The 20,112-nt window shown below is 42.5% G+C and overlaps 1 protein-coding gene across 1 annotated transcript in view; it reads left to right on the forward strand.

The window, feature by feature from the left end:
* Positions 1-20,112, forward strand: part of arap2 (ArfGAP with RhoGAP domain, ankyrin repeat and PH domain 2) — a 332,431-nt gene that overhangs the window by 253,333 nt on the left and 58,986 nt on the right. Inside the window, exons 23-24 of the mRNA XM_067988973.1 lie at positions 13,833-13,980; positions 16,729-16,797. Coding sequence (XP_067845074.1) covers positions 13,833-13,980; positions 16,729-16,797 — 217 coding nt within the window. The remainder of the gene's footprint in view (positions 1-13,832; positions 13,981-16,728; positions 16,798-20,112) is intronic.

Below are 20,112 nucleotides of genomic sequence, written 5' to 3' on the forward strand. Positions count from 1 at the left end.
GGTAAGGGGTTGAATGGCAATTGTGTTAGTGAACTGCACTGGGGTTCACCATTTCATGGTTCTTCTGATGCTGTTGAATAGGATTCTGTTTCAGATCGGCATAGTCGGTATTCCAGACTACAGTTGTGGTTTCTATCCACAAGAAGAAGGATCCTACTGATCCTGAAAACTAATGACCCTTAAAGTGTACGTTGGGCTACTGCGGCATGTACATCGATCTCTCTGCAGTAAAGAATGTATAGGACAAGTTATGGCTTTATTCAAGATCATGGAGTGCCATAACATTCATGGCGGAGAAAAACACTTTCTTTCGTTGATTTTTGTAAAGCCACAAAGAAGCTGGAAGGAATGGGAATACATAGCCAATTCTTGGATTTAATTCAAGATGTGTATTACGGCTCCAAAATTCACGTAAGGGCAGGGGAGGCACTGACTGAATCTATTTTCTGAAAGGAGTAACAAAATAAAGTTGTCTACACCCTAGTCAACATCATCAATGATGCTTTGGTTGGCATCTTAAAGGATGGACTTGGAGCGTCTGTTCTAGGCATTTCTGAAAGAGTTGCAGCACTCTTTTTGTATTGTGTTGTTGGTGGACTCACCTAGGGATCTAACTGATTCCACCCACCATTTTGAACAGTCAGCTAACCTATGGGATATGTTGGTGGGTGCCCTAAGTGAGTATTGTGACTTTTCGTGGTCTAAGAGGGGATCCCAAAGGTATTAGTTGGAAGATACCAACTGTTAATTCATATTGGTATCTGCAGCTCCTGGTGGTCGTCAGTTTTGAGTCTGGACACAGTCTTATGGAACCATGCTAAAAAGAGATGAAGGATACTTGGTCTTTCTCATTTTTCTTCAGTGACAGTAAATTCCCAATGCAGATTAAGCTTGTGCCATATAGATGTGCCCAAACTGTTCTCTTTCATTGTCATAAACTGAGATGTGCAATAGAAGACCTTCCTTCAGGCCATGTATGCGACCCAGGACTGTGCTGTGTGGTGAATTTATGGCAAAAAGGGGAAGAGGCTACAAACGAAGGCTCCGGCCTACACTGATTTGTCACTGAGTACCCCTGAGTAGATCCATGGGATATTATTTGTGTCCATGCTGCAGTGAGAAAGATGATGGCAATTCATTTACACATCTTATGGTAAGTTGTGCTGCTCCACATGCTGCTTGTGAAGAACTCATGGTACCTTCTGTCCACCTAATTAAGGCTCAAACTCATGCTCGTCAGCTGTCTAATCGCCAACTAGTGAATATTCTCCTTTTAGCAGCTAAGCAGGATCTCTTTGGTGTTGAGATGACGCCCAAGCAATGGAAGTTTGGAATCAAGGTGATGCTCTGTCGCAAACTGGGTAATCTGATACCTGACTCGAGCACAACAGTAATGGAACTGGGAGGATCAACTTGTCATCTGGAGTTGGAATTTTTCCCACTGCCCCAGATAACTCTACAAATAAATGTGGGTGGTCATAGATGGATAAGCAGCAGGGAACTTACCAGTGCTCTGTGGTGGCAAGCTGTATAGTTTCAGTTGGTTAAACTTCAGCATTGCCCCTGTGCACACTTTGTGAGGGATCTCTAAGCTTTCGTTCCACCAACTTCTGTCTAAGATTTCTGTTAAGTAGGGTTTGGAGGAGAAACTATGCACCCATTTGGGCAAAGAGTAATTCTACAGGTGCAGATTTCTCAGTAGTTTGATTTGGAGGCACTTAAATATGATGATGGGCTTCCACATGTGTCAGCTATCTAGCTAATCAAAAAAAATTGTCTTGGCGAGGGTAGAGTTTCCACTTTGGGCACAATCGGGAAATTGAACCGAAAATGCACTTGAAATTGCGCTGATTAGGTTAGGCTTCAAGTTTCTGCTAAAATTCATTTGCATAATCACAAACGTAAAATCTTCCATGAACCTGCACAATTGGCCAGTGTAATAGATCATAATTGTTTCTTTTTTCCCCTTTCCATTAAAAAGTATTCTTTGATGTATTTAAGAGTGGTTTTGTTAATCCAGCTAAAAATTGGTTTATCAGCAAAAATAAGCATTTGAATAAGGGTGATTTTAAAATCACTGAAAATGACTTTTTTTTAAAAAAAACTATACAGGACCATTTAACAGCTCCATTGGTGTACAATTGTCAATTTCTTAGTAAATTAAATTTTGATATGAAAAACCTAATGGGGCAGAACTTGCTCCCGAAATAATGGAGGAGCTCAACAGTGCTCTCTGTTTTTAATGGTGAATCGAAGGAGCAAGTTCCCGCGTTTGCACATGTGCACTAAAATGCGAAAATCGTGAACTTGCTGCTAGTGGTTCGCTGGCGATTTGACAGCTTCGAAATAAAGGGACATCACACGCTGTAATCAGAGAAATCACTGAATAATCGCCAACTTGCTCATCCGCCCAGCTGGAAAGGAACTAATTACGCCACCAAACAGATACACTTAAAAATACCAAGTCTAAACTAAGTTTTAAAAGCGCGGTTAGTCTTAATGATTGTCAAACAACTAAAAAATTAAATTTTAAAAATGTCTCATACTACTTATTTTAATAGTTTTTGGTCATAAAATTTAATTTTTCAATTTTTTTTTTATTTTTTACTTTTCCTTTCTGTCTCTTTAATTGAATTATTTCTTTAGCTTTTTATTTTTTTAAAATTAAATTTTTTATTTACAATGACTTCCAGAATACTAACTTTGAATGAATGAAGTCTGCTTGCCTGCTTGTGGGCGTGACTTCTCTTCCTGACAGATTTTGTGGGCATGTCTTCTATTCTCACAGACTGTTCCATGCGCATCAACTCACGCTGCTCGGAGGCTGAGTAGATAGTGCACAATTTTTTAACAGTTCAAAATCAAGCAAGTTGATGCCACAGAGCCCACAGTAAGTATATTCATTAATTTAATTCGCAGGAGCTGCGGCGAGCGTTGCCACGCTGCTCTGAGCAAGTTCCGGCCCTGCGCAAGTGCCTGTGCGCCTAAGAAAATCAACAAAATTTGAAGACTTCCCTAATCAGTGCAATCGGCGAAATCTCGTAATTTCAACCTGGGGCATGGCCAGTTGTGTGGGCGAGGCCTAATTCAGGCGAATTGAATCTTGAACCAGCGTAAAACACGTGGTTTTGGATGCAACTCACATTTAAAATTCCCCGATCTTTTGCGCTGATTTGGCCGATTCCGCTCCAATTGGGCTGATGTTATTGGCAGAAACTCAATGTATGAGTATTAAGAATTTACTTGAGATCTGAAAAAGTTAAACTTTGAATTGGATTCTGTGCAGATTGATAAATTACTACTTTAATTCTAAATTTATAATAAAATGGGATGGTGCAAACTTTGACATTTGTGTAAGCTGCATTTTTTTAAAAAATTGGACTCCGAGTTTACAAGTGGTATTTGCACATCCTATGGAATTTGACTGCTTTTTGGATAATTGTATCTTCTTTATTAATGTTTGTGGTATTTCGATAACTGTTGCTTTCTAATTCAGAAATATTACCCGTTTCTGTCTCTTAGGAATAGTTTACAAAATGCTTCCATTTAACATGGTTGCAATCTCTCATTTCCTAATTTAATCTCACTCCTCATAAAGATGTATCATTGACACCTTTGTTTCTCTCATGACACTTTAGGGACATTCTCAAAATCCACGCTTTCCCCTAATGCTATAGCTTTTTATTTGGATAGTGAATGGATCAATTTCTTCAAATGTGTGATGTCTTTGTGCTATAATAATACAAATGTGCCAAATTGAGCCATTTCACAACATTATTGTTCTGATCTGGGTGAAAAATTAATGGACGGTCTTATTAGATGCATTATAATTACCCTGGAAAGATTACCATTATCTTCCATTTCCTCTTTTTTTTTCAATTCATTATTCTGAATCTGACGTGGTAGGCAGACAACTTTCTCCTTGGCCTTTGTCAATGGTACTTTTAACTGGTTGCTATAAGAATGCCCCCAAGTTGACTTGCATTCATTTAGTTCTTGTTTTCTCCTTCTATCTGGGGAAGTATTTTGCCTCTGCTTGATGCCATTCCTTTAACTGATGGCATGGTCAGGGCCAGGAATGCAGGTTGACTTTTTAAAATACCTCTCTGGTAAGTTTCTCATTGATACAGCCCCACTGAGCTTTGTTACAAATGACCTTATACTTGGAGAAGGGAGGGGGTGGTAATTGTCACAATCTCTGTGCAAGTTTTTCAATTCCTATCTAAAGTTTTGTTCCCAACTACTGTCTTCTAATGTCATGCTTCCTCCTTGAACCAAGACGGATGGACAGTCTGAGCCACACATTTGTCCCTGGCTTCCCCAAGAGGTGTCATGCTCTGCTGACTCAAAGTTGATCCATCTTCCAATGTAGGTGAGAATGAAACTTGCCTGCTGAGGGTGCATGTGTTCTGATGTTAGTTGAGGTAGAAATTCAAACTCTGAGGTTTGACCAGAGTTGAACTGCTAGAACTAAAGATTTTTTTTGGATGTTTCTTTGTTTTGGTTTCTGTTGTGTGGTGTGCGGGGTGAAAAATGCACTTATTTTGTAAAGCTCATCACACTTATTATGAAGAAGATGCAGCTGTTTCATTGCACAGCATGTAACTGATCTAGTAAAATCTAATAGAATTATCTCATTGTGCTCTTAAGTTGTTTTAAATTCATTGCATTATAATATACTAATTTGAATTTCCCAGAGACCATTACAATGTTTTGAGAATAAATGATAATGCAAGTAAAAGTAATCACTATCCTTATTCTGTTGGAGCAGAACTTACTTTTGCTGTTGACGCTGACTGGAAGTACAGTTCCCCAAATAGAGAAGTGTTTGTGAATTGGTGCAATTTATCCAGGATTGCAAGTGCTAAAAATGTAGAAATACCCTATAAATGTTGCGATAATATAACTATTCTGAATTTTGACTTTTGGAGAATAAGTGCATAATTTGTTTTATTAATACAAAACAGCATGGCCCCTGTATTATTGGGGAAAAAAAGAATTAATTCTCTCTCTCACTTTCGCTCGTGCTTTCTCGCCCTCATAGCACTAATTGTGTGTGTGTGTGTGTGTGTGACTATCATCATCAGTACCAGGAATAAATACTAACTGAGCTTGTATTCGCAAACTGGCTTATTATTTCTCCAATATCCCCAGTGTAGTGCTGTGCCCACTGCTTTGTTTCTTCACAGTCTATGCCTTTGCGACCTAACTCAGCATGTAACTTGAAACTTCATTCTGCATTAGTGATATCCCCAATCCTTGTCAGAAACAAAATTTTAAATCCTCTCCACACAGTGAAATCTTTTAATCAATCAGTCATGGATGTGTGGAAGCAGTTTCACCTGTTCCTTTTGTACGCCCTTGCATGACTTGGAGTACCCAGTAAAGTACCATTTAAAAAGCAATATATAGATTACAAAACCCACAGAATACAACTGACTTATTACAAATTACAAGCCCGGTAGCTCCAGTAGAAGTATGCTAGAATAAGATTGAGATCCTCCATCTGTACTCGAACATTCCCAAGTGCTTGGGTTACACCAGTCCTGACCTTGTTGTTTGGGAGGAAGAGAGAAGTGATTTGTATGAGTGTGTCCTCTTGTTCTTTCCTTTCTTGGTCAGCAATATCTTTTGGCAGGTCTGTCAGGGGAGAATGGCATGGTTTAAGGGACCTGACTTCTTGGGGAAGAGAAAATGAAGAAAAATAATAAAGCATGTGCCTTCTGCAAAACTGGTTCTGTTATGTTAACAGATTATTGATTGAGTTATAATTTTTGGTGCTGAAGACCAATCACAAGCATGTACACAGGTCGAAAACTACTTCCAGATTAGGAAAAGGTGCTCTCAGTAGTTATTGGTCCAATTCAAATGTGTATTGTTTAGGAAAATCATCGAAATTTTGGCACTGGAAGTGACCATTCAGCCTCATCTTGCCTCAAAATACTTCCAGCATCTAGTACAGATAACAAAGCATATACAAAGAGATTTTCCCCTGACATTGGTCGATTTTCCCATGGCATTGCACATGAGAAGTCGACACTAAATGGGCCTGATATTAGGAGGGAGGCGGGTTGGCAGCGGGGGATCGACAGGGCGCGTCGGTAACGGGCCCAGTAAAATCGGTGGGTTTGGCACATGATTGTAAGTAAATTGAAGGCACTTACCTTGGCTTCCGGGTTTTGCACGGGAAAGCTGCGCGTCGGGCGGACTGCGCAGGCGCATCGTAGGGTGTCAGCTGGAGGAGCCCTATTTAAAGGGGCAGTCCTCCACTGACTGACGCTGCAGAAAATAGGCAAAATTACAGCATGGAGCAGCCCGGGGAAAGGCTGCTCCCAGGTTTAATGATGCCTCATTCCAGGTCTTACTGGATGGGGTGAGGAGGAGGAGGAGGGAGATCTTCCACCTGGCGGACGGGAAGAAGTGGCCTGCCTCTGCCACCACGAAGGCCTCGCTCGAGGTGGCAAAGGAGGTCACCAGTGCCACCAATGTATCATGCACCTGCATACAGTGCAGGAGGCGCTTCAATGACCTAACCAGGTCAGCCGAAGTGAGTACACTTACTCATTCCCCCACAATTCCATCTGCCACATCACCGCCCCCACCCCACATCTCCTTCTGCACTGCCAACACTACTCTATCACATCATTCCTTACACCCACTGAACCCTTATCCTCATCTTACCTGCACTTCCTCACCTCGCCAGTACTCACCCCACCACTACCACTCATCCCAATCCTCATACAATCTCGTGGCTCTGTCTCATACTCACCCTCTCATGCATCTCTTTCACGGTCAGCCTCACCCAACCTGCCACTACCTGTGCTGCAGCACAGGGCATGCATCACGTATGTGTAGTAGGAAGCGTAAGGCAAACGTGTCGTGAGCATGAAGGGGATGCACAAGGGTGTTTGAGGGTTTGTCATGGTTTTTACTTATATTTGATTTCTGATCAACTCACATTACATGTTATATTGTCACCACTACTGCCACATCTTGGCCATTCTTGATTGGCTTGTGCAACAATGCCCTTTCATGGGGTTCTCCATGAACACCCTTGATGCCACCCGTTGGGTCACCCTACAATGGGTGTATGTGTAGTTGCACGACTACTTTGTGCAGGTGCCTGTTGCGCAGCACTGTGTTGTGTAGCTCCACGTGGCGGAGGTGGACGGCGTGCCTGGTGAGGCTGGTGATGTTGCTCATCCTCCAATGGAGTGATGAATGCAGCTATGGAACCCCCTCCCCCTCATCCTGACGGTGTGAGTGTGAGGGGGGTCCGCAAAGTAGGTAAATGTGTTTGGACAGCAGAGTTTAGGGTACGATGTAATAATTTTCAGTGTGGAGACAACGGTGTGGCAGGCAAAACTTTGTCTGAGGTGACAGAGTGCCCTGCTGCAATGAATGGGGTATTCCCCCCAACTGTCAAGGAATCCTCTGCATCTCCCAATGGCTGCTGACTGAAACACGTCTACAACAACAGGGAGTGTTTCCCACAGCATGGGAAACACGCTGAGGAGAGTCCAAAATCACATCCCTACTAAAATCTCTTCCCAGTGAGGTCTGTCAATGACCTCGAGTACCTCCCTAACTATCTAAACTGTCATCCCGCCCCCTTTAATTGCCAGTGGGAGTCCCGCATGCGGGGGGTTGAGCACGCACAGATTCGGGGAACCCGGAAATGGGCGGGTTGGAGCCGGGCTCCGGACCCGCTCCGGGATTCCCTAATTTTAGGAACCCCCCTGCCACGAAAGCACCCACTCGGCCATCCTAAAATTGACCCCTTAGTGTAGTCTTCAGGTGAAGTGGAGTTAGAGGCTGGAGGATAACTGGACCAGGGCACCCAGATGTAATTTGACCCCAGCATTAGAGTTCTGTGTCGTGACCTTATTTTTATTTTCCCATTCTAAATTTCTATGCCTTTGTAAGTTTGTCATGCTGTGATTACACCCTCCCGCCAATGCTAGTTAGGGCAGATGATGGCCTGCTCTTAGACTGCTGCAGCTGGCTGCCTGCAAGCACCAGTAACCACCAGGCATTACTATCTTTTGTACTTTTCCACTATTCCATTGACTTCACTCCCATGTCACTCATAACAAATTGAATAGAATGGGGATCGAACGTCAATTCATCTTTTGCTCCATGACCCAGACTAGTAGTGCTCCCACACTCAGTATCACAAAGTTGTGGCTATGTTTTTCATCTCTCTCTGTTTCTGCTCACTTGCCAAACAAAGGATAGTCAGAGTTTGAATGTGTGTCAGTATCTCCTACCTTACATGTGAGGGTAAATTTTAAGATGAATGGATGAAAGATCCTGTGGGGTCCATTAACCTTTGCACTCAAATTCCTGATGTATGTGAATGAAGCTCTGCGTCGATTGCACAAATTCATAAAATATAGTCTATAATGCAGGTCGAACTCTCGTCCAACTCTCACACCGGCTTCGGGCGGGTGTCGTTGCCGCCTGCAATTTAAAATTGCAGTTGGCCAGATCGGGGCGGGATAGGAGTGAGTAAGTGCCCTGCTCCATTTTAACTACCCCCAGGCTTTCACCAGGCAGGGGGTGTTAAAATCCTCCCCCTGCCTGATACCTTGTACCCTAGGTCTAAAAAACCTGTAGAAATCAATAAAATCTTAATGTATTGGGGTGTATTAACAATAAAAGCACTACAAAAGACATGCAAGTATGTGTGTTTTTAGTGTGCATGCCAAGTCATTGAATTTCACTGATGCTAGCTGCACTCCACGCATCAGGGAATAAATATAATACATTGAATTTTCTTGGTTCCTGGTGATTCATTCTGATAAACCCATATAATTGTCAGAATAGCGGGGGGTACAAATTCAATTCACCCTGAGCATTGAATTGTTAATTAACTTCTTTAGTACGTCACATAGGTGGCCATCATTATTACTGATATCATCTGTTCACTGCAAACAACACATTGAAATATAGAAGGAGGGAATAGATGAAGCAGAGAACTAGCATACTCCTTCATCTCTTGCAACTGTACCATGACTGATGGGAGAATGTCTCTTCTCTCTACCAGCGATAAGGGTCCTAAGTGAAATTAATTTCAGTACGCTTAACTGAATTCTTAGGGGACAGTAATATTAATTTGGCACTGAACTGTAATCTCTTTCAGAAGTCTCCAGGACAGCTGATGTGGGAAATAAATTCACACTGCTGTTGAGGGAGATGAACTAAGGTGGTTGTTAGGTACATTTTTGGGACAGTTTAAAGGAAGCTTCACTTTGCATTTGGCCCAGCCTGTACCTGACCTTAGAGTGCTTGGTGCTGACACTGGGTTCAAAGGGGAAAATATTTCCAGCCCCTGATAGTGACATCTTTCACCTCCAGCGTAAAATGTCAGATAATTCTCAGAGAATGGAAGGAGAATATATAGGGCTCTATTTTAGCACCCGCTATCGGGTGTGTTCCTGGCGGGGGGGGGGGGGCTCCGAAAATCGGGGAATCCCAGAGTGGGTCGGGAGCCCGGCTCCAACCCGCCCACTTCCGGGTTCCCCATGGACGCGCCGACGTACGCGCGCAGCCCCCGCATGTGGGACTCCCGCAGGCAATTAAAGCCAGCGGGGTGCCACTTGAGAGTATTTACCTTGCTATTTCAGGTCATTAACAGACCTGATAAAGGGAATATGTGAGGAGGGGTGGGATTTTAGAGACAACTGGGACTGTTTCCCACACTGGGGGAAACACTCCCAGTTGAAATGGACGTGTTGCAGCTGTCAGCCTGTGGCAGCTGCAAAGGTCCATTTGACAGGTGGGGTGGGGGAGACCCTCACTCATTGCAGGAGGCCACTCCGTCACTTGGGACAAAGTTTGGCCTCCACCACCCTCCTCCTGAAAATCAAATTCACCAACTTGCACACTTACCTCGGGGTCCAGAGACATGTACCTACCTTGCAGACCCCCTCAGATGTACATCTTCCGGATGGGGGCCGCCGTAGCTGCAGTCATGATCTCCTCGGAGGGCGAACAGCATCACCAGCCTCGCCGGCCAAGCCGTCCACCTCTGACACGTGGAGCTCCACAACACAGTGCTGTGACACATCTACCTGCACAGCAGGAGGGAGGGCAACCGCAGAGAGAGATGCGTCGCAGAGGGCACTACCCTCGCCACAGGGTCTACAGACCGAGGCTCAGCTTCCTGGACCTCTCTGAGCAGCAGTGCACACGGAGGCTCAGAGTCACTCGACATGTAGCCGTGGACATCTGCAGCCTCTTTCATGCCGAGCTGCTCCCGGCTGGCCCGGGCACCACCATCTTACCTGTCGCTGTCAAAGTCACCGCTGCCCTCAACAACTTCTCCGCATCCTTCCAGGGTGCCACCAGGGACATCGCTGACTTCTCTGTCGTCTGCACAAAAGAGCCCTGCAAATACACCTACACCCACTCTGCAGTGACACAATGGGTGGCATGAGGTGTGGGTCTTCATTGTGATCCTCTGGAAAGGGCATTATTGCACAAACCAGACAAGATTTGCAAAGATGTGGCAGTAGTGGTGCCAATATAATATGTGATGTGAGTTGATCAGAAATTAAATATAAGTAAAAACCATGACAAACCCTCAAACACCCTTGTGCATCCCCTTCATGCTCACGACACGTTTGCCTTACGCTGCCTACTGCACATATGTGATGCATGCCCTGTGGCTGCAGCACAGGTAGTGGCAGGTTGAGTGAAGCTGACTGTGAAAGAGATGCATGAGAGGGTGAGTATGAGATAGAGCCATGAGATTGTATGAGGATTGCGTTGAGTGGTAGTGGCGGGATGAGTACTGGCGAGGTGAGTAAGTGCCGGTAAGATGAGGTTTGAGTGGGTGTGAGGGGTGATGTGACAGAGTAGTGTTGGCAGTGCAGAAGGAGATGTGGAGTGGGGGTGGTGATGTGGCAGACGGAGTGTAGGGGAATGAGTAAGTGTACTCACTTTGGCTGACCTACTTAGGTCATTGGAGCACCTCCTGCACTGTATGCAGGTGGGCGATATGTTGGTGGTGCAGGTGACCTCCTCTGCCACCTCGAGCCAGGCCTTCCTGGTGGCAGAGGCAGGCCGCTTCCTCCCGCCCGCTGTGGGGAAGATCTTTGTCCTCCCCCTCCTCCTCACCCCATCTAATGATACCTGGAGTGAGGCATAATTAAGCCTGGGAGCAGCCTTCCCTCTGGGCTGCTCCATGCTGTATTTTTTCCTGTTTGTTGCAGCATCTGTCAGTGGAGGACTGCCCCTTTAAATAGAGCTCCTCCAGCTGACAGACCTTACTGTGCATGCGCAGTCCACCCGACACGCAGATCAGCAGTGGGGAACCCGGAAGACCAGGTAAGTGGATCCAATTAGGCTGCGATTGCGCGCGGGGCAGACTGATTTCGCCGGGCACGTTACCCACGCGCCCAATAGCCCCCCTGCCGCGAACCCGCAGCCCTGGCAATATCGAGCCCATAATATGGGAACCTGAACAATCTTTTTTTTACTGGATATATTTACTGGAGAAGACAGAGGGCAGTGTTACACATTCTTGCGCATTATATTCAAACAAATCTAAAACTGAGAAAAACTTGGGGAAAAACAAGTTAGGTCATCAGATTTTTGTCCTGTTTTAATACAGTTAGTTTGCAAATAATTTTGTAGCACCAAATTATCAAAAGCTTGTACTGCTGCCCTTTATTCAGAGCTGACTTTTTCCTATATCAGAGTTTTTCAGTGATTCACATCTTTTTCCTTCTGTATATCATATTGTGCAGGCAAATATTTAGATGCATCAGATACTGTATTAAATGTGTCCAGGGCCATGTCAATAGTTCAGGACTCCATACTACATGAAAAAGTTACCGGGACACAGTTAATGAAAATATAGATGTAATATTTTGTGTGTTCTACATTTATCACATTCGTCTTTCTAAAAATTTATTGTAAAGAATCTGTTCATTTTAAAATGTGAAATTAGGTTCTCTCTTGAGATAAATCTGCATATACTCCAGGCTAGTGGAATAGAAAGTTCAAAATAGTCTACTTGTATTGAAGTTACTTCCAGTGGTTGAAATGTCATCATCATTAGGTGAAATAAAACCTATATTTAATATGTGAAATATTAGATGATAGACAGTACCACATCCATGAATGATGTTTAACCTGGGACCATGGAATCGAATGAAAATGTCCAGTTGCCTTATGGTCTGTAACCGAAGTACCAGTACACTGACAATCTGATTGTCTTCATCAAATTGTGATTGTTTTATGAACAAAGAAGCTCTGGCCCAGAAATTGGTTCACGCCCGAATCAAGGCACAACCCGGGTGCAAAGCTGCACGCGGCTAAAGAGGACGACATCAGGACCACGGTAGATTGGTCCGATGGCCTCGTTTGTTTATTACTGGTGAGCTGCGGGCCCCAGGGGCAGCTCGCCACTTGCAGGGGGCTGAGGGGTGGGACGGACGTAAAGATGAGTCTGGTGGAGAGGCAGTGGAGTGAACGATGGCCGGCAACGGTCTGCAGTTTTCACGTGGAGCCAGAAGTTTTCCTGCTCCTCCCGGCTCCATATTCAGGTAAGTATCTTTTTAAAAACTTGCCTTTTTGGAGGTGCCCCCAATGGCCCCTTCATGTCCTGGTAATCCTGACGGTATTTCCGCTATTCAGGCGGGGGGAGGTTGGTCCCCTAAACTGGACCTCTCGGCACCTGTTTTTCCACCCACGATGTCCATTTTCACCCCATATGTATTTTGGAGCAGCTATTAAAGTACCAGTATGTGTGTTACTAGTTCAACATTTCAGACAGATACACATTTCAGCTGCTGGAGGGAAACTTTTTCTAGCTGCTGTGTAATGTCTGTAGTTCAGGAGAGGTCAATTACAGCTGTACATCTCAGAAAAAGCTTTTCCAGTTTCTAGTCCCATTCTCCAACTTCTCTTTTGTTATTAGAGTCTTGCTGCACTGCAAAACTTTCTACTTCTCCCTCAGGATCTTAGAGACAAAAGGGCCAGAATATTTGTTTCTGTTGCATCCCACAGCAATAACTTATTGCTGTAGCAATTGTAATAAAGTTCAATTTCTCCACAGAGTTTGTTGAAAGTTACCTGAGGTCACAACTCCTGATTTGGATTAAACCCAACATGTGTCTACTTTAACCCACCCTACTTAAACAGCATTAATGATAAATTTAAGAATAGGGAAAATACAAGAGTTGTGCAATATGGATAATTTCAACTGAAACATTGGGGAGAATTTTAATTCACTCCCCACCCCCCCAACAGGACGAACGGGAGGTCAAATTCTTTAAAATGTGAAAACCACAGCGAATGTGCCTACTTCTGGTTTAACCGGGGCAGATGAGGAGCCTGCTCTTGCGAGGCAAGTCAGTAATTTAAATATGTTAATGAGGCTGCGTGCCTCAGATTTTAGCAGCTATTTCGATTTAACGGCTGCGAGCCAAGTTTCCCAAAGCTTGGGAAAAACCCGGCAGCTGAAGAGAGGTGACAACTGCCAGATTCAACAGTTAAGTGTTTTTTATCACACAGCATGTGGGCCAGGAGGACTAAGAGTGCTTCCCTCATTAAATTCAGCAGGACCTCCGCGTTCCCTGTATTTCCAGTTTTCTCGGCCACTAAAAGTCGCCCCCGCTGCCTCCCCATAAAGATCAAGGCCATTATAACTTACTACATAGCACATTTTTGTTAAATAATGTTGGAAAGTTTTTGTTGCATCACAAAGTGTTCATATATTGTGCTTTTGGTTATAGGGAAGCTATGGTTTTTTTGAAAACCTCGAGCAGTATTGTGGCAGTCATGTATATGTATTAAATTACTTCTTCCCCCTCCTACAGAGTACAGAAATGTTCAAAGATGAATCAGATGAACAAACACAGTTTGTCCCAGGTGTTTTCTTGCTACTTATTCCAAACCGAAGGACAAACTAAACAAGAAGTGAATGTAACGGAGGATCTTATCAATTTGTATGTTCAACTCTTTAGCGTAAGTACACATTTTTGGTCATAAAATTATAGTGAATTCTTCTTTGGTGTATCTAACTTAATATTGGTATAAATCAGTGCACTTAATCATTTCTATAGTTTTGCTAGAAAAAAGAAATCATTTATAAAAGATTATATCCAACACATTTCACACGTTAACTGCAGAACAATAAACAAGGAATGTTTTGCTTGCTTTGTTCTCCAGATGTAGTCTTAAGACCTCATCTGACCATTAAAGTGTATTTTTAAAAGTTCTATTTTTTAATGGAATTGATGTCACCAAAGTAGTTATTCTGTTACGTGTAGTGAAATAACCTTGTAGAATTGTATATAAAAAGAAAATATGAAGGACATAACAACTAACAGATAAGAACAGACAACTAATTTACATTTACTTGAGAGAAATTTAATTCCTTTGAAACTGGTAGTCTGAATATTAGAGATATGCTGGATTGACTAAATTTCTATTTTACCATTTTTTTTCTAAACTGGACTGAGTTTTATAAGTTCTGTTAAAAGTTTGAAATGACATTACTACAACAACAACTCGCGTTTATATAGCACCTTTAACGTAGAAAAAAGGCCCAAGGCATTTCACAGAGGCATAATCAATAAAATGGACACTGAGCCAAAGTAGAAGATATTTGGAGAGGTGACCAAGGGTTTGGTCAAAGAAGTCAGTTTTAGGAAAGCTCTTAAAGGAGAAGAGGCAGAAGGGTTTAGGGAAGGAATTTCAAAGCCTGGTGCCTAGGTCAGCAATGGTGGGACGAGTACATAAATGTTAAATATTTGATTCTGCAAGTAGAGACAGATGTTATTTAGTCGTACATTTTATCCTAAATTGGATGATTAAAGGATGCAGCGCTGATCCTATGATATTTTATTTGAGGTAATTGTGTTATATCATGCACAGGTAGTAGCAGTGTCCATTTTGAAATCATGAATGAAAATCTCCAATTTCAAACTATGCCAAGGTAGAAATCATTCAGTTAAGCATGCTAGCTTCATACGTGTATAATGTGTATCAATTTAGTTTTATTTGGGCTAATGTTAAAGGAAGGTAATCCTCGTAGAAATCACCTGGACAGGTATATCTTTCTCTGATTCAAATATTTATCCAATTTTCCCATAAAAGATACAGTGGTCTTTTACACAGACAGCAAAGCGTTCCACGCTCCAACAATCGTCTTTGTGAAGTAAATTGCTCCTAACATCTCTTGATCACACTCAGTGATAATTTGAAATGGATGCAAAAGTGAGGAAGTTATGCCTCAGTTGTACAGAGCCTTGGTCAGATCCCATCTGGAGTACTGCGTTCTGTCTTGGGCACCGAACCTCAAGAAAGATATATTGGCTTTGGAAAAGGTACAGCGCAGATTCACCAGAATGGTACCAGGGCTTAAAGGGTTAAATTATGAGGACGGTTTCATAAACTTGGCTTGTATTCCCTTGAGTTTAGAAGGTTTGAGGGGTGATCTAATTGAGGTATTTAAAACGAGTAAGTGATTTGATATGGTAGATGCAGAGAAATTTCCTCTAATGGGGGAATCCAGAACAAGAGGGCATTATCTTAAGATTAGAGTTAGGCCATTCAGGAGGAAATCAAGAAGCATTTTTTCAGGGCAGTGGCAATCTGGAAATTACTCCCCTAAAAGGCTGTGGATGCTGGGTCAATTGAAATTTTCAAGACCGAAATAGATAGATATTTGTTAGTTGAGGGTTTCGAAGGATATGAAAGAAACGTGGGTAAATGGAGTTGAGGTACAGATCAGCCATGATTTAATTGAATGGCAGAACAAGCTCGAGGGGCTGAATGGCCTACTCCTTTCCTATATTTCTGTGAAACTAGGGAATATAGGGCTTCAGGTTCAGTTGAAGAGGACTGAGAGTCAAAGAGAGAGGAGGCAACTGAGTGGCTTGTCACAATTTTGGACGCAAAGAAATCAGTGAGCTCATACATTTAATGTCTGAAGTGAGGGTTGAAAGTGCAGGGTAGGGAGGTTGGAGGAGATGGTTTGTGATGGATGTAGTTATCCTCGCTCTCCAGAATAGTCTTGGGAGTCTTAAGATTTGTTTATAGAAAGAAAGGGAGGATAGAGCTTGAGTGGTAGTATCAGAATTTTCAGTTGTATTGCAAGAGAGGCAAATAATGAAAGAAGCTATGAAGACACAACTAAATCATTGTGGCACACAAATGGAAAGCATACACTTGGATCTTTAATCGACTGAATAAAAATGTTGGGGAGGCAGAACAATATATATCAAAGATATGTGTGTGTATGAAATATATATATGTATATATTATATGCCAAACGTAAGAGCAGGTGTAGGAGGACAAAGTTCTGAGGAAAAAATGTAATGCAGAATCTAGTCGTCTTGCAGGAATTTCTCTCTCAATTTGCTGAGTCTCCCAGTAGATTTGCCATTAATTTCTCCTGGACACCCTTGCAGACACAATAGTCAGATAACTCCTTTTACACCCCAGATTAACTGCAAAAACAGTTGTTTTTTTTAAGTGATTGATTTGTAAAAATATAAAGGACAGGTAACCGAGACAAGCGAGCACTATCATTTAATTGTAAATTTTACCGGCTAAGTATAGGATAGCTATCCTCCATACATGTCTCTAAGTCATCCTTCATGAAATAAATGGATTGGTTATTTTTTTTTGTTTGCCACCTACAGATACTTACTTCTTATCACTTCTTTGTACTTTTTGATAAAAGTTTCTATGCTTTGCTTGAAATAGGTTAAGGAAGACCAGGTTAAACAGATGGACTTAGAAAATAGCTTCATAACGACATGGAAAGATACACAGGTATGGACATGTTGGTTTGCAACATTTATCTTTGATTTATGTTTTGATATATATATTTTCATCTAATCCAAAATATTCTATCCAGTGAACTGTTGGTTTTCATACTTTTAATATTTAAAGCCCATACAGTTGATTTTATAGATTTTAGTGAGACTTCTTTAATAGAGGTTTATTCATGTACTGGTCAGATGTGTGCCTATATGTACCACTTTTTGTGAGCCACTGCATGTCAATAAAACAATGTTTGAGTGGATGGTAAGAATTGCTGAGTTTTAGAATATTGATACTGATATAGTTAAAGTTTTAGTGTATTTAAAGTTTAACTATATAACCACTTTCTGGCAGAATGATTGGCTGTCAGTATCAGAAACACCAGTTACATGGATAGACTGGAAAATCTGGGGTTGTTCTCCTTAGAGTAGAGAAGATTGAGAGGAGATTTGATAGAGGTATTCAAAATCATGAACGGTTTTGACAGAGTAAATAAGGAAAAACCGTTTCCGGTGACCAGAGAAGACAGGTTTAAGGTGTTTGGCAAAAGAGCCAGAGGCGACCTGAGGAAACATTTCTTTACGCAGCGAGTTGTAATGACCTGGAATGCACTGCCTGAAAGGGTAGCAGAAGCAGATTCAATAGTAACTTTCAAAAGGGAATTGGATAAATATTTGAAGGGGAAAAAATTACAGGGCTATGAGAAAAGAGCAGGGGAATGGGACTAATGGATAGCTCTTTCAAAGAGCCGGCACAGGCACAATGGGCCGAATGGCCATCTCCTGTGCTGCACCCACTGTGATACTATGATAATATGGCCGTAGTATAGTTTTAATTCCATGTTAATTTGCATAATTGACTGGTTTTGCACTGGAGAGGACACAAAAGCTATTATTTTTGGAAAACTTAATATTCTTGTTCAACTACATTGAATTCTTCCTCTTAGTGGCAGCTAACAAATTTAGTGTTTTGCACTGGGCATTATGCAGAATAGAATCTTACAGCGCAGAAGGAGGCCATTCAGCCCGACATGCCTGTGCCAGCTCTTTGAAAGACCTGTCCAATTTAGCACCACACCCCAGATTTTTCCCCCATAACCCTGCAAGTCCTCTTCAAGTACATGTCCAGTTATTTTTAAAAAATTCCAATGGAATCTGCTTCCACCACCCTTTCAGGTAGTACATTCCAGATCTTAGTAACCCTCTGTATAAAAAAAAATGTCACCTCATTTCCCTCTAGTTCTTTTGTCAATTATTTTAAATCTGTGACTTTTTGCCGACCCACTTGCCAGAGGAAACAGTTTCCCCTTTACTTGCTCTATCAAAACCTGTCATAATTTTGAATGCCTCTCTTAGGTCTTCCCTTAACCTTCTCTGCTATAAGGAAAATAATCCCAGCTTCTCCAATCTCTCCACATAACTGAAGTCCCTCATCCCTAGTATCATCGTGGTGAACCTCTTCTGTACCCTCTTGACATCCTTCCTAAACTGTGGTGCCCAGAATTGTACACAATACTCCAGCTGAGGCCTAACCAGTGATTTGTAAAGGTTTAGCATGACTTCCTTGTTTTTGTATTCAGTGCCCCGATTTTAAAAAGCCAAGTATCCCGTATGCCTTCTTAACCACCTTATCAAATTGCCCTGCCACCTTCAAAGATTTGTGAATATGCACCCCCAGGTCCCTCTGCTCTTGTTCCCCCCCCACCTCAAAATAGGACCATTTGGATCATATTGCCTCTCCATGTTGTTCTTCCCAAAGTGTATCACTTCACACTTACTTGCATTAAATTGCATCTGCCATGTGTCTGCCCATTTCACCATCTACCTTATTAGTGAAGAAGCAACTATATTTGTCACTGATATGAGATGTGGAAAAGTACCCAACGGCATTTTCCTGTCGCTGAAAATACTTATGTTCTTGGTATGAATAACATAAGAACATAAGAAATAGGAGCAGGAGTAGGCCAATCGGCCCCTCGAGCCTGCTCCGCCATTCAATAAGATCATGGCTGATCTGATCCTAACCTCAAATTTAAATTCATGTCCAATTTCCTGCCCGCTCCCCGTAACCCCTAATTCCCTTTACGTCTAGGAAACTGTCTATTTCTGTTTTAAATTTATTTAATGATGTAGCTTCCACAGCTTCCTGGGGCAGCAAATTCCACAGACCTACCACCCTCTGAGTGAAGAAGTTTCTCCTCATCTCAGTTTTGAAAGAGCAGCCCCTTATTCTAAGATTATGCCCCCGAGTTCTAGTTTCACCCATCCTTGGGAACATCCTTACCGCATCCACCCGATCAAGCCCCTTCACAATCTTATATGTTTCAATAAGATCGCCTCTCATTCTTCTGAACTCCAATGAGTAGAGTCCCAAACTACTCAACCTCTCCTCATATGTCCACCCCCTCATCCCCGGGATTAACCGAGTGAACCTTCTTTGTACTGCCTCGAGAGCAAGTATGTCTTTTCTTAAGTATGGAGACCAAAACTGTATGCAGTATTCCAGGTGCGGTCTCACCAATACCTTATATAACTGCAGCAATACCTCCCTGTTTTTATATTCTATCGCCCTAGCAATAAAAGCCAACATTCCGTTGGCCTTCTTGATCACCTGCTGCACCTGCATACTAACTTTTTGATTTTCTTGCACTAGGACCCCCAGATTCCTTTGTACTGCAGTACTTTCCAGTTTCTCGCCATTAAGATAATAACTTGCTCTCTGATTTTTCCTGCCAAAGTGCATAACCTCACATTTTCCAATATTGTATTGCATCTGCCAAATCTCCGCCCACTCACCCAGCCTGTCTATATCCCCCTGTAGGCTTTTTATGTCCTCCTCACTCTCCACTTTCCCTCCCATCTTTGTATTATCTGCAAACTTTTGTATGTTACACTCGGTCCCCTCCTCCAAATCGTTAATATAGATTGTAAAGAGTTGGGAACCCAGCACCGACCCCTGCGGAACACCACTGGCTACTGGTTGCCAGTCTGAGAATGAACCATTTATCCCAACTCTCTGCTTCCTGTTAGATAACCAATCCTCCACCCATGCCAGAATATTACCCCCAATCCAGTGATTCTTTATCTTGAGCAATAATCTTTTACGTGGCACCTTGTCGAATGCCTTCTGGAAGTCTAAATACACTATGTCCACTGGTTCCCCTTTATCCACCCTGTACGTTATGTCCTCAAAGAACTCGAGCAAATTTGTCAGACATGACTTCCCCTTCATAAAGCCTTGCTGACTTTGTCCTATTAAATAATGTTTATCCAAATGTCTCCTTAATAATAGACTCCAAAATTTTACCCACCACAGATGTTAGAC

Source organism: Heptranchias perlo, chromosome 1 (genome assembly GCF_035084215.1).
Source record: "Heptranchias perlo isolate sHepPer1 chromosome 1, sHepPer1.hap1, whole genome shotgun sequence".
NCBI lineage: Eukaryota > Metazoa > Chordata > Chondrichthyes > Hexanchiformes > Hexanchidae > Heptranchias > Heptranchias perlo.